The following is a 15988-nucleotide window of genomic DNA, read 5'->3' on the forward strand; positions in this document are numbered from 1 at the left end:
CTGGTGATGGTCCAGTTGTTGAGATGGCCTGGTTAGCTTTTTCTCTGATGGCTAGAACTTTATCAGTGAAGATGCTCATGAAGTCTTCACCAATTTGGCCACAGTGCTGAAAAGAAACCTGTGGTTGTTCTTATTCTCCTCAATTAAAGAAGAAAAATAAGATGTTCTATCCTTGCGAAAGGCCTTTTTGTAAACTAATAAATGTAAAAGTGATCAAAGAATGGTCTGACAGGAGTGGGTTCTGAGGGAACACTGACACATGTTCTACCTCAACACCACCAAGTCAGAACTAGATCTAGGGTGTGGTTGAAGTTATGAGTTGGTTGGTTTATCTGCTGGAGGAAACCAACTGACTCAAGTAATGAAATGAAGCCATTTCTAAAGCTATCATTTACAATGTCTGCATGGATATTAAAGTCTCCAATGATAATGACTTTGTCTGTTCTAAGGACCAAGTCAGATACGAAATCAGAGAACTCAGACAGGAACTCTGAATGTGGCCCAGCAGGGGCCAATATACAACTACAAACAGAAGTGGCTTTTCTGCCTTCCAGTTCAGATGTGTGATGCCAAGATCTGTCCTGACATTTATTGTGCTGATCTGAAGAAGAGAAACTCACATGCACATCACATCCAACATTAGAAAAAAGAAGACAAATAGAGAAAGTGAATAATAAACCTATCATAATGGAGGGAGTTTAACATTGGTGCCATTGAACCAACATCTGAGGAGGACCTCTGACCGGAGTTTTGAGTACCCTGGATGGGCTGTAGACAGCTGGTGTCAGTCCTCAGCCATGCGTGTGGTTTCTTTTGGGTCATGTTGTGTCTCAAATGGAACAAACCTCACATGGACACACAGCTGATTTAGCTTTCAAAGCCTGATGTTCATGCAGACAGAAGAGTCCGACACAGAAACGGCACGTATACAGCCGATCTTTATTTGTTATGTGTGATACAGTCAGAAAACAACAGCAGCTCATCAACAGTCAACCCTGCCGGGTCAGACTTCTGTACCAAACACACTACAGATCCACACACAGCTATCATATCTGGAATAAGAAAACAGAATAAATGTCACTTTTCAAACAACTCTCACTGCCTTCTTTATGTATTCTGACAAACCAGATTCCTCAGAGATAAAGAATATTTAGTTAAGCACCATTTCAGAGGAGTATTCCAACAGTTTAGAAATGTGAGGAGAGGAATGCTGGATTTAAATGTCCAAATGAAACGCTTTTAGGCTGATTCACCATGTTGCTGCTCACCTCTGCGCAGCTCTCCTTATCTTGATTTATAATCTAAGGTCACAACACAGAAGCAAGAATTTATACTCAATTAATTATTAAAAACATATATAACATCAGGTAAGATGGATGGGGGATGTCCAATAAAGAAAAAATGTGGGGGAAAATACATTTTGTTGAGGAACATAATAAAAGATTAACATTTTTGCTCATAATACTCTGTAACTAAAACATTTTCCACGCATCAGGGTAAATACAGTATGCGGGTTTTCAGTCTTGCAAAGTGGCCGTATCACATCCGAGATAATAAGATGTTTTTAAACATAGTATTGACTTGAGCCTTGAATTTCCTCACAGTATTTGCAGCCCCGGACAGCTGATATCAGCTCTAACACACTGGGTAACCTCAAAGTGGTTAAAACACATATCGAAATACTTTCTGTTCAGAAGAACTTGAAAAGAACACACTTCTGATTGCCAAACTATTACATGTACTGAATTATTGATTTGTTCATTAAATTAATAACGAATATGAATATTAACTTTAGGCCTTGTTGAAGGATTTTATTTACTGTGGGCAGAGCTTGGGGGAGTTAGCAAATCCCAGCTGCCAACAGCTATATCTTCTTTTAGTCAGGTAAAAAGGCGATTGGATTTCAAACCAAAATAACTACTTCTTTGAGATGATATCTGAGATGTGACCTGCTGCTTTGAGTCGGTTGTATGTGCAATCCTGGATGTCGGTTTTGTTTTCCTTCCAGTTAGCATCATGATGACGGTGGTGGCATAAAGGTCGGTCTATTCTGAATTGAACTGTTACAGTCAAAATGGTGAGTATCAAGAAAAAAAAAGAAAAGCAAAGGAAATTAAGTGTTGCACATCGCATCCTGAAGCTAGTCCGTGTTCACATTAGCAGGGAAGGGGAGGTCAATGATGAAGAGGAGCAGGTTTGTAGTAAAAACCATCTGTACCAGTCTGATTGCTTCAAAAACAGTTCCATTTGTGAGATTAAAGCTATAGATGTGCTCTCTACTGTGGTTCTCCTGCTGATGGAAGCAGTCGGAGTGACTTTGCCTTTAGTAATTACAATACAACATTGATAGACAGAAACAGATAAAGTAGGCAGAAGGACAGAAGATGAACAAATAACAATGACATCAGTGATTTCAGGGGTGAACAGTTAAGGTTGTAAGGCCTTACATTGCTAGCAGCAGGTTTGTTGGTAGTACCAGTATGAATGTAATGTGACCTTTGGTACCAGTGGTTGGAGGATACAGTACAGTCATCAGGGTCTTGCTGCCTTGCATGACTGGCAGCAGGCCTTTCTATAGTACCAGTGAGAACACAGTTTCACTTTCAGCACCAGGGCACAGTTTGCAGTCGGTTTATCTCGACAGGAGTCATCTATTGGAGCAGAGGCTACTGAAGATACTGCTGGTAAATACAGAAAAAAGGGATTCCATGGTTTAGAAGCAAGAGCTGATCCAGTGGGACTCTGCTGTGATGCATTTTGGATCAGGTGCTGAACTATTGCATCAGCTGCATGAAACATTCTGTTTGTTAGCGTACCTGTTGGCTCTGGTTGACAGTTGTGGGTCTCACAGCTCTGTCTGGCTTCTGGCTTCAGGGCAGAGTCACAGCTGTGGCCTCTGGTTACCAGATCCTCCCCCTGGTAACATTTGACTTCTCGAACCTGAACACCGCGGCCACAAGTCTTCGTGCACTGTGGGGGCAAGAGGAACAGATCAGCCTGCACTGTACTATGGAGGAAATCTGATACAATCCAATATAATTTAGTTTACCAGACACAGCAAATAATCATGGAATTGTTTTTTTTTTTTTTATAAAAGCTTTATAAAGGAAAATTGTGTTAATTTTATTTCAGGATTTATAGTCCATTGGACACATGTTCAGCTTTTTTCAGAGGCTGTAAAGTCATTTTCACATCAGCCATTTTGCCAATCACAGGTGCTTTCACTGATGCTCTGCTCCATATGGAACAGACATTTGTTAATTATTCTTATGTTTACATATAATTTAATGTGATTATGACTGCAGACACAAAGGTCTGCAGGACAAATGAGTGACAGCAACTGAAGTTTAGTTCTTTAACATAAACTAAACATGGAACTCTCAGTATAAAGTTTACCTGTGACCAGGATGTGGTGAACCATTTAGAGCATGGTCTCTGGAAACAGGATGAGGTGCTCTCTGGTTTGTTGCTTTTGTCACAGCTGCTCTCTGGAAACTCTTTAAATACACCAGCTTCCAGTCCAGCACACACCACCTGACGCTGACGCACACCACGGCCACATGTGGCATTACACTGACAAAAACAACATTTATAATGAGGTTGGAAAACAGTGGCTGAAAATGGACCACATTTTTAACAGGCAGCAGGGTTATGTCGCCCTCTTCTGGCAGAGAGTACAATAACACCAATACTGCTGAGGAAGGCAAAGGTTGCGCTTCAGATACAAACAATGCCAAAAAAGTCGTCTATATTTTGAATTATTAGACGAAAAGAAAAAACACAAAACAATGCTAAATAAAAGCACAACCCTAACCCAAACAACATGGCATATATTATTCTTTGATTTGTTGCTAGAAACGTAAAACACCTGACAAGTTAAATATATTTGGCTTTTTGTGGAATTTCATATTGTGAGTATATGAAGTCAAATTCCATCAAAAGTTTAAATGCTGGTAATTCTAGGGTTAAGCTGCTTGAAGGCAATAAATCACTAATGGTTTTAGTATTTTCTTTTAATGTTCTACATCTTTCTGTAAAATATTTTAAAGATATTGAAACTGTATAACCATTTTTATATATCTAGTCATCTTTTATTAGGAATTTGTTCAAAAAGTATCTGTTCTCTTTATTTCAAGATTTCTTTCATTTCATCTTTTTCTAGCATCTGTTACAATCAATCTGCTTTACAGAAACCAAGGGCCTGAAACTCCCTTTTAGCAGGAAGAAACCTCAATGGGGGGGGACTCGGTTTGAGCTGTTTTGCCACAGTGCTGGTGTCTGCCAGTGGGAATCTGATTCATACATATGCACATGTAAGAGCATCAGAAGGAATAACTGCTCAGGTCTAATACTCATCAGGTCATTGCATCAGAAGCACTGCGCAGCTGGATCATGCCAAGTGTGAGGATGAGATTTGCTTTAGACAAGAAATCCAAGCCAAAAATACATTTAATAATTAAGTAAAATTCAAACACAACTCAGGACTAAGATTGTTATAAAAGTCACTGTGTGTACAAAGACAGGAGACATCCTGGTGGTCAAAGACCTGTTGCTGTTTACCTGTTGCCATTCCTGTTCCACCCAGTGGGGCGCACAATCTCGGTCACCACATGGATAGATGGCCAGTGGGCGCAGTGTCTGGTCACACTGCTCCTCTGACATCACAACCCCACCTGAGGATTTACAGCTGACTGCACGCATCATCCTTCCTTCTCCACAAACACCTGAGCACTGACATAAACACAAGGTACCACTGAATTGGTAAAGCGTTCTTCACTAGGGTCTGTGTGTGTGTGTGTGTGTGTGTGTGTGTTAAACTCACTGGTCCCCAGTCAGATACAGTCCATCTCCTGTCACAGGGTGGGCCTTCACATTCCTGACTTTCTATTGGCTGGGAGGACCTGTTGCATAATCTCATGTCAGTGGAGCAGCGAACTTCTCGAGTACGGACACCTCGGGAGCCACAGCGTGCTGAGCACTGACACACAAACATACACAGCATCACGTAAAACACATAAAACAAAACACAGAAATAAGAAAGAAGCAATACTAAAAACTCTCCAACCTGTAATAAAAGTAACTGATATAAACCCCTCAAACAGGTGTCTGGATTATTTATACAGATCAAACACAAACACACACACACAACAAAATGCTAATGATTGGTACTTTTCTGAACAGCATTTACAGATTATGGCTGACTGTCTTGTGGGAAGTGAGAATTTTCATAGTTTGAAGGATCATTTTGATTCCCATACAGCCAAAAAACTCATTTTGAAATGAAAGGTTCTGTGCCCTTGATCAACTCATCTTCTTGTTTGATTTGTTTTTTTTCCCCAACATTTCAGCTCCTTTTGTTCAAGTCTTTGAAGCCTTTGTTCTAACCTCACCAACCCCAAGAGGGAATTAAGAGAAACCAGCTGAGGCACCGAGACACAGCCCCTCTTTGTGGATATCCCACGGGAATCCAACTGGCTGGAGTCTCTGGGGACCAGCTAGCACATGGTGAAGGAATTAAACATCTCAGTTGGCCTGAGAAGACATCAATCAGCCAGAAGGAGCAGAAACATTTTTAAAACATTCCAGCTGTTTGGCTTTCACACTTAAAATGAAAGATTTTTAACCCCGATTACGTTGAATCCATTTATTATTACAAATAACAACACAAGTGAATGAATGTGAATGTGAATACTGAATTAAAATCCTGTTTAAAGTTTGAAATGTCATCAGAAAAATAAATGGGTGTGGTGGTAGCTCAGTGTGTAGGGGTTCAGCAGGTAGCATGGAGAGGTGCCAGTACACCTTCAGAGTAACACCAAGGTAGCCTTGAACATACATATGGCCCTGCAATGTGCTGGTAACTCCTTCAGGAGGTACCATATGTATCTGGAATAGGTCCCAGAACCCTCCTAGTGACCTGGAGAGGGATTTACCAGTCAAGAAAAAGAAAAAAAAGATATCATCTATCTTTGTTGTGTATGGGATCCAAATCTAGATCAGCTTCTCCACAAAAATTATTTATGAATTTCACTGGAATTTAAAAAAAGAATCAGTTGTGTTTGCGATAACACATACTTGAGGTGTATTATGTCAGAGTTTACCCCAGTCCATCATATTCAGCATGACTTTTGCCTGAGCTGCTTACCTCTGACCAGTCAGACACCTCCCACTGGGGTCCACAGCTCTGGCCAAGGCACACCTTCCTGCTTGCTGGCTTGTGGAGGTCATGTGACAGACACAGCGAATCATAGACAGAGGAGTCCAGTCCAGGCGAAAGCATCTTCCAGCAGCGCACAGTGCGATACTGGAAGCCCTCAGCGCAGGTCCGAGAGCACTCACTCCAACCACTGGTCTCCCACCTGCAGATATAGTGATGGAGCCTCAGCTAAGAATCCATTTAACAAAACTTTGGGGTCACATGATTTATCTGTATTGTAATAAACTACAATATAACATTTGCCAAAACATGAAGCTCATCTCATCTCTATATATTGTTGCTGTTTCATCTCACAGACGATTAAAACTTTTGACTAATTAAAATTAGTCCAAGGCAAACATAACCAGTGAAAAAGTAAATTCAGTGATACCTTGGAGGACATTCCTTCCCAGTGCAGAACTCATGCGTGGGCTCTGGTCTGGTCACAGAATCACAGAAACGGTCATCCACTTCAGTGCCATCATACCGTATGCAAAGAGCGTAACTGGTGACTATACCTGGTAATACACAAAAACACAGTGGTCAATAACCAGGAACTCTTTATGGTACCCTGAATATGAATCCAGAGCAGTACTAGGTAATATCAGGAAGTTTCTGGAAGGCTTTGACAGAACAGTGGGTTGGGTTGAGTTGGCTTGGTAGAATCAGCTGCAAGTCAAGGATTTCTTTTACAGTCAACAAAAAAAAAATAATAAAAAGACTCTTTAAAGAGCGTGTGTTAAAACAACACCGAGTATGTTTTCTGGTTCACCTGTGGTGCAGGTTGAGCTGCAGGGAGCGTAAGCAGAAACCTTCCAGCGGTACATATCTGCCAGACTGACATCTGTTTCCAGGCCCAGGTCAAAGTTATTGCTGTGGAAAAACAAATGGACATTTTGGATTCAGACTTTTGACACAATCTAAGTGCACAAAAACATTTTATATAAGATGAAAAAGGACTGTGGTAAAGCATGTATGGGGAATTTATTGAAGCCAAGATTTTCCACTTAACATCAGACAATAGAAAAAATATGAGTACTAAAATACAAACAACATTCACATAATATCTTTACACAAAAAAAACTTCTCTCACCTCTCAGTGTTAACTCTGTGGACCGCAGAAACCTGTAGGAGCCGCACCAGTTTGGTGGCATTTGTGTCAGAGTGTGAGTCTGACTGTAGGTGGGTGACGGTGATTGTGGGTAAATCAGAGCCGGTTTCCAAAGTTCTTTCAGACTCAGAGCGAGTTGCAGATTCAGACTTATTTTCTACATCAACTGTTGTTGGAGTCTGTTCAGCAGACTGAATGTCAGAGTGTTTATCTGACTGTGTCTGGTTGTTTTGTAAATCCTCTTGCAGCAGATAGGGGGCATCCTCTGGTCTGACCGCAGTAGCTGGATGAAAACCTCCTGGATGACCTCCTGTGTGCACAAAATAAACTTATCAGTATTGTGAAATATCTACTGCTGATTTTACTGATAAGCAGAGTGTCCTTCAAGACACCTTTCTTTCTGTCCAATCCCTGAGTGAGTTCCCAGTTCCTCTATATGTATAAAAATAAAGTTAACATTTTGATAATAGGAGGGACGCCATCTTCTTGATATTCCAGGAGAAGTTCCAGGAATTTTAAAGAAGCTCATCTTTAATGTTTAACTTGGCTTTATGACCTGACAGAAACATTATGCAAAATAATTGGAAATGAAAACAGAAAATAAAAAATGTTTGAGCTTCGGTGTGTTTCGCTTCACCAGGCTAGAAATTTGTCTGTAGGGCAAAAATGATCCAAATGTGGAAAAGGTAACCACAGACAGCATAGATGAGTTATTTCTGTCAGACCTGCTACATGAAAATCTGATCACTACCTGGAAAAGAGAGCAGCACAGGCTCTTCATCAGCAGTCGAAGGCTCATCAACCGAATTGGTGGAACTTCCTAATTCAACAGAATAACATGTCAAATACAAATAAATATAAGTTTGGTAACATTTTATGAATATAAAGGGGATGTTTATTTGACAAAAGTGCAAGTACACCCTCAGAATCTCAGAATGAGTTTTTCAACATGGAAACATGGACTTACGGTAGCCAGACGGAACTGGAGGCTGCTCAACATCATTATGACTGTAGATATCCGCTGGCTTATACAAGAGAATGGCAGCAGAGGGGGGTGGGCTGGGGGTCTTAATTTCCCACACTACTTCCTCCACGTCTTCCTCTTCGTGTGATTGGCTGTTGTAGGGATGGACGGTTGTGCTGCCTCTGCTGTGGTTTGTTGCTAGAGGTTGATCCTCTCGGATGTGCTCGTTCACCTCATTAAAGGTTAGGTTGCCATAAGAGTTTACAGGGTCAGGTTCAACACCTCCTGTTGATGTGGCATCAAGAGATGGAAGGGGCACGGTGTACTCGTAGGTGATGTGTGGTAACTTCCCATTCAAGTTGTAGTACTCCATGTGAAGATCAAAATCACATTTAATATTTAATTACTTAATACATAAGTTTGAAATTTAACAATGTAACTCCTACTTATCTAAGAATAATAATACTAGATCTGTGTGTGTGTGTCCTTACCAGGACATTCAGGCCTTGAAGTGTTGGTCCTTGGGCCATAACATACTCAAGTCCATCTGAAAAGACGTTGCTTGGCCGTCGATATTTAAACACTGTTCCCGCCACGTGGAAGTTTTGTGGGTTGTCAAACAGACTGTTTCCATTGAAAAAGAAATGACCAGCTTCATCTGATAAGGCTAGAATTAGGAGGGGCAAAAAAATCACAGGATCAAACCCCCAAATTTGACTAAGTACATTAATTTTTTCAAGGGTTGGTGTTACAAGAATATTTACTTACTGGTTTTGAACAGACCAAATTACATATTATCCGTTTTGGATAGAAAATCTAAATATTGTACGAGAGTTGTAAATCTAAAACTCATACCTTAAAATGTAATTATTTCACCATCCTATTTTACTATTGTATGCTATAACTACTGATTTTGCGATCAGTTTAATGACCTTATAGGTAGGTTCTCACCCAGGACATTTTCAGTCTTGCGTTTCTCTATGATCTGAATGTCTGAAGCTCCAGCTGGAATGTTAGTGATGAACACGTAGCCTGTTGGCAAAAATAAGAACATTGTATATGTTTATGGTTGTCTGTCATCCAGAGGGATGGAAAAAACCTTTATTCTATATAGTAGCCAGTTTTAGACACCGAAGACATAAAATGCATAAAAAACAAATATTTTAAAATACCATGAAAAACCTGATGGCACTAACTCCATTTCACACTTTTGTAGTATACAAATATATATAGTTTGGGGTTCTTACTGTCCCAACTGTTTGAAACAATACTGGGATTAAATTTCCTTCATCCATCTTCTACTGCTTATGTGAAGCTGGGTCATGGGGAGAACCAGCCTAAGCACTGAGGCCCAGACTTCACTCTCCCCAGCCACTTTGTCCAGCTCGTCCAGGGAATCCTGAGGCACCACCATGCCAGTTGGAAGATACAGTCCCTCCAGCATGTCCCTGGTCTTTCCTGAGGCCTCCTTCCAATGGAACATGCCTAGAAATCCTCACCAGGAGGTGTCAGGACACATCCCAATCAAATCTCTGACCCACTTCATCTGGCTCCTCTGGGTATAGAGGTGCAGCTGCTCTACTCTGAGGTCCTCCAAGATGACCAAGCTTCTCACCCCGATTCTACGAGAGAGCCCAGTCATCCCACAGAGGAAGCTCACTTCGGGTTCCGTTTTTTGGCCACTACCCACAGCTGGGGACTATAGGTGAGGGTCGGAACATAGATCGACTGACAAATCTATGTTAGAGATAGATAACAAAGTTATCTATTTACAGGACCGACACCGGTAAATATAACATTTTAATTACCTTTTGACTCACAAAAACTCAATAGGTGAGCATGTTCAAGCAGAAAATCACGTGAAAGTTAACAGCCGGATTACAACCAAGGAGATGTCACATATGCAATCCAAACAAAACATGTTCAACATCAGATATATGCTGTATGTATGAGGCAAATACTCTTGAAAATAATGCACAGTGGTTAAAACATCGCCTTGCTCTATGTAGAAAACTGCTGTGGAATTAGTCCAAAACACTGACACTTGATCACTTGATCACACTTGAAGGTACCATTTAGCTCCAAATACATTTTACTTATTTATGAAGTATGAATTTAAGGAAGTGATATTATTGTGTGGAATACATATGTTAATCTTAATGATTAGAGAACGATTAGAAAGTTAGATCAACCCTGGTTTTCTAAGTTCGTCACTGTAATCATTTGAGTATGTTCCTCCAACCAGTAAAGTGAGAGCAGGAACCTTCTGCAAAGCTGCACTCTGTAGCTGTCCTGGAATTCTATGTCACGCTCTGGCAACCTTTCATCGACAGCTCTTTTAGCATAAAATTTATGGGGGGGGGATCTTAACTGAAAGCAGTTTCCTGCAGTAGAAATGTTCCTACTGACTCTTTGCTGAGATCAGGCCAACTTGTCTGAAGACAAAAATAGTCAAAACAGAGTGTTTCAAATACAGTCTTTTAGAATGATTATGGAAACTGTGAACAGAAACTGTGAGGTTTTATTACATGAACGTGTGTGTTGTGTGTGTGTTACCTAACTGTGTGAGTGCCTTCCTGTAGGATCCAGAGATGCGTTGGCATGACGTCCCATTGCCTCCACAAATGCCACATCGGTCTACAGCCATGCTGCTATACAGTTTGCCATCACAGCCCACTGGCTGACAACAACACACAGTAAAACACTTCAGAGGAGTACCGGTAGCTTGTTCATCCACTCTAGCTGCATACATGAAGCGTAAATTATGCACAATAATTGACTGACACAAAAACAATGATAATTGGTGTTACCTGACATGTCCCTTCGATACAAACTCCGTGGTATTTGGTATCACGGCAGAAGGTACCATCTTGAGCTGGAACAAGCAGCTGACGCTCACCATTGATGGTTGTACACTGCAGGTCACAAGACTTGCTGGAGATGCTAATGTAATCAGCTACAAAATATATATACATATATTTACATGAAAAAAGAGATGACAGCTAATGTAGAATTAAAACTAAAATGAGAGATGGACAAATATACCTGGATAAAGTGGTATCCACTGGTAATATCTTCTGCCAAATGCTTTTGAATTGAACTGGGAACACTGGTGCTGTTTGAAGCTAACACTGGGGCTGGAACAAGCCTGAAGAAAAGTTTTATTACAGGTGCAGTAGACGATTTACTTTCAGTATGCTTTACTGTAATGGCTTACCTTGCTTGGACAGAGTTGGTATTGTTTAGATGAACCAGCACAAATTGAGCCATTGGGATTTTGTGAGCTGGACAGTCTGATAAAACACATGAGAGGAAACAGGGCCAATATAGGACAGAACAACAGAACAGAAAAAGGTTAAATAATTCCTGTATCAGAATGAGACCGCAGATGTAACTGTGCTTTAAATTAGCTACTGCAGTGTCACTTTTAATTATGTTTTAAGACTAACATGGTAGTTTACAAACTAAAATTACGTCATACAATTGAGATAACACAATTGTATGCTTACATTAGAATAAATGGACTGGTTATAGTGGGACGGGGTGGGGGGTGGAGGGGGGTAAATCGACTGCCAAACTATGAGCCAAACTATAACTGAACTGTTATAGTGGGACAGAGAGAATAAAATAACTGTCTACAGTGGGACAGAGAGAATAAAAGGACTGGTTATAGTGGGGCAGAGAGAGAAATTAAACTGGTTTTAGTGAGACAGAGAGAGAAAATGGACTGGTTTTAGTGAGAGATGGAGAGAAAATGGACTGGTTATAGCGAGACAGAAAGAGAAAATGGACCTGTTATAGTTGGACATTTTCTGAATGTGCAGTTTAGGCTGGTAAGCTGGTTTGGCTGTACCAAACACAAACAGGTTTGTAATACTGTTTATACACGGAGAAGAATGTACAGAACTGCAGTTAATGCATCTGTCTTTTATTAACATGATAATGGCACCACCCCAACACACACGCGCACACACACACAGACACACACAGACACAGACAGACACAGACACACACACACACACACACACACACAGACACACACTCTTTACATGTCTCCTCCTTCAGCCCATCCTCCTCTGCCTCAACTGTTGAGGAAAGACAGCAGGAGGTGAGCAGGAGGTCACTAATGCTGCTTTTCCACTGCTCTACATCTACCCTCACCTCGACAGCTCAGACTTACGGGGTAATTGTTGGATGTGGCACACATACACAAATGATTCTAATTGCACTCAAACTGGGTTGTCCGTTGCGCCTTCTATGTCTTTGTAATATCATCCCTGTGGTATATACTACACTCAGACTTGAACAATGAAATTGCTGTATTTATAGTTCTCAGAGTGGTTCAAAGACATGCTGAAGGCACAAAACACCAGTCTGTTGCAAAGGAGAAAATAGGAAGCTTTTAGCGTTTATGTGGAATAGGATCAGAACAGCAACACATATATTAAAATTAGACTTAAAATATGATAAAAATCACAAAAAGCTGCCAGGAGGTAAACATTATCTAGTACCTCTGAATCCTACAGGGGGGAGGGGTCCTATTTTTAAATGCCTAAGATCAGGTAGTAAATTTAAACCGAGGACTAGAATGTCATGTGTAAAACAAAGTGATGAGAGGATGGCAGCTGTGCAGAGGCAAACAAGAAAAAAAATGTAAGGGGTGGAAGGGATGGAGGGTGTATAAACAAGAGAAACTGAGAGTGGGGAAAAGACTTGCAGGAAAGAATGGGACAGGGCAGGGACAAAGACGGGGGGAACAGAGGGAACGAATAGGGAGATGAAAGGCAAACAGTAAGAGCAGAGGAGTGTTAATCTTGGTTGACAGAAACTTCCGCAAGTCTGACACGGGGAGGTCAAAGGTAACAAGATGGCTACAAACACACATTCTGTCAGCACCCTATCTCCACTCTGTCAGCACCCTATCTCCACTCACCCCCACACTCAAAAATCACTTCACTAAAGCATTGGATTTAGCTTTGCTGTCTGTGGTTCAAACTAATTCAGATTTGTAACTTTTGAAAATATTATAAAATGAAAAGAAAAACCTTAACTTTCATATTTCAAAAATATACATCAGATATTTTTAGTTCCAAACCTTATTATGAACCTGAGACACATTGGAAAATAACAAAGTACACAAGCATCTGGAGAGAGCCGCCTGTCAGGGTGAAGAGTCTGGACTGTGTTTCAGCTGCTTACAACTACTAACTTAAAGAAGAAAACTAAAATGTAGGTTATCATCTATTTTGTTTGGAACATTTTTTTTATGTAATGCAGCTCTTTATTTTAGATTATTAACCACACTACCTTTGTATAAGACAATGTCTTCCCTGACTCCTTACTCCTCCACCACAACTCCTGGAACAAGAGGACCAGCTGGACCATTCTCCCCACCACTGGAACACCTCCTCCTTCAAGAAAATGCACAGCAATAAGCAGCAATAAGACAATCAACCAAGTTCCAAAAGTAAGAAATGTAATATCAACTTGTACACAGTCACTTTGCATCATTCGTTACTTAACATCTACTATAATGAGTTATTCAAATTTCTGTTCTGTAAACTGCTCAGGCTGCCATCTCTATCACATGCTCCTCCTTTATCTGGTTGTGGAGTATGAGCGAAATCAAATCAAATCAATCTTTATTTATATAGCGTCTTATATAATCAAAATGTTTCAAGGCGCTTTCCAGAATCCCAGGGCCTGACCCCAGACAAGCAACAGTGGCAAGGAAAAACTCCCCTTTAACAGGAAGAAACCTTGAGCAGGACAAGGCTCATGTAGGGGGACCCTCCTGCTGATGGCCGGCTGGGTAAAGAGAGGAGAGAGGAGAGGAGAGGAGAGGAGAGGAGAGGAGAGGAGAGGAGAGGGAGAGGGAGAGGGAGAGGAGAGGAGAGGGAGCTATTGATAGAAAATCTCAGAAAGAACTAATCTTACGGACGGACGGACGGACGGACGGACAGACAGACAGACAGACAGACAGACAGACAGACAGACAGACAGACAGACAGATAGTGTGTAATGTACCTTTTTCTCTATCTGTTTTTCATCCTGACCTCTAAATCTGGAGGGCTGCAAATGGTTGCTCCACTGCTCCAACCTCCCTTCACTTCTGTCCTAGCACACATACGCGCACAATCACACATACACACATGTTCAATATGAGGACCCACTATGTGGGATTATCTGAAAATGAAACTTTTATGTCTTTGTAAGTGTCAACATTTGTTCATGACAAGATTCAATAAAACCCAATTAGATTATTGTTTTTAAAGTTACAGATCATCAGAAGATTGTGTCTTGTGTGGCTTGTTAATTCTTAACAATAAAAAGTAGTCTCAGCATGTAGCATCAAATTCTAACTATGCTCAACTGTGAGAATAATAACAAACACGACTGTGGGATTGTGTAAAAGGCTGCCAGTGCAGCATCAGGTTGCTGATGTAACTGTCAAGTGCTGCACATGGACAAAAACTAAAATCATTAGCAAACTTCCTCATCTACAAAACTAGAATGGTAGTTACTAGAAGGTGCCACTCCACTCTGCCTTCTACCTGCCAACCATTATGGAGGATCAGGCAAGAAACTACTTTCTATGACTTTCTAAGTCTACATGTCGAACTCCTTCATATTGAGAGAAAAAATTCCAAGACCAAAATCCTTTCTCAAATGAGAAGTCCACAATGTATGGAACTAGACACCACAGGTCTGTGGATGGCAACCATACAGTGTTGCATAAAATAATAAGAGTAAATAGAAAGGAAAACGTAAGGAATATTATTAACACCAAGGTTTCGTTATAGGACAAACCATAACATAATAGCAAACACTATAACAGCTCGTTTAATGCAAATTTGTGGGGAAAGTGTCACAAATTGCATTCAATAATTACACCAGTATCGTCATCTTAATAAACTCCTTTCATTTTTTTTTTTTTTAAATCGTCGACAGCCCTTCAACTTACAGAGCTGCATCCCACTGGGCTCCATTCAGCCAACTATCAACTGCTCTCGGAGCTTCGCTGAAGGAAACAGTGGCATTCCCGCATTTGGTAACAGTTAGCCTACCTTCACAAACACAATTAGTTACACTCCGGTTTAATGGTTCTGAAACACCGACCCGTCGCGCCAAACCAGGAGTTCACTTCACACATCAACACTCCTACAGAAAATGTCTCAGTTCAGTGGAATATAGCTCATCTAGACATGAATAACGTGAAAACAGAACATTGCCTGGACGATATGAAGCAGGCAGAATCAAAGTGACAGACTTCAAGGCAAACTACCCAGACACAACCCCCCACTTCCATATACCCAGCCTGAAAATGGCTCTCAGATAAACGACAAGCTCTTCTGGCAGCTATCTACCTTAAGAGGCCAGTTGTTGGTCAGCGGAAGAGCCGGGAGTTGTAACAAGAGGAAGGAGCAAACCGGGAGAGCAAAGCCTCCGTTCCCGAACATGGTTCATTCATGTCAGGGACCGAGAACGCTTCCCCTCCCATCACCTTCTCTCCCCTCCTCGCGGCTCTCCTTGTGCCCCCCTTACCCCTCCCACTTCCCAGCCCTCAAGTTTTAACCGCGCCCATGTGCCAGTTCGCGCGTATTGTAGCCGCGCCTCCGGGTCCCACTCGCTCAGACGCGCGCGACGTCGAAGACGTTTTTATAGATAAAATCGTATTCGTATCATACGAATTTACTCATGAAAACGTTTGATTTAA

General features: G+C 41.1%; 1 protein-coding gene across 1 annotated transcript; it reads right to left on the reverse strand.

The window, feature by feature from the left end:
* Window positions 1-920: 920 nt before the first annotated feature.
* On the reverse strand, window positions 921-15796 carry si:ch211-267e7.3 (ADAMTS-like protein 2). The gene is made up of 20 exons (XM_057057541.1): window positions 15639-15796; window positions 14299-14388; window positions 13579-13682; window positions 11489-11564; window positions 11317-11419; window positions 11082-11227; window positions 10828-10951; window positions 9223-9303; window positions 8763-8938; window positions 8275-8638; window positions 8059-8127; window positions 7290-7617; window positions 6969-7069; window positions 6588-6714; window positions 6146-6359; window positions 4823-4978; window positions 4561-4731; window positions 3397-3573; window positions 2817-2970; window positions 921-2681 (listed from the first exon to the last, which is right to left on the reverse strand). Exons 1-20 carry the CDS (start codon window positions 15729-15731, stop codon window positions 2533-2535), a joined length of 3003 nt encoding a protein of 1000 aa, XP_056913521.1. The 5' UTR covers window positions 15732-15796; the 3' UTR covers window positions 921-2532.
* Between the last annotated feature and the right edge of the window lie 192 nt (window positions 15797-15988).

This window comes from Takifugu flavidus, chromosome 15 (genome assembly GCF_003711565.1).
Source record: "Takifugu flavidus isolate HTHZ2018 chromosome 15, ASM371156v2, whole genome shotgun sequence".
Lineage (NCBI taxonomy): Eukaryota > Metazoa > Chordata > Actinopteri > Tetraodontiformes > Tetraodontidae > Takifugu > Takifugu flavidus.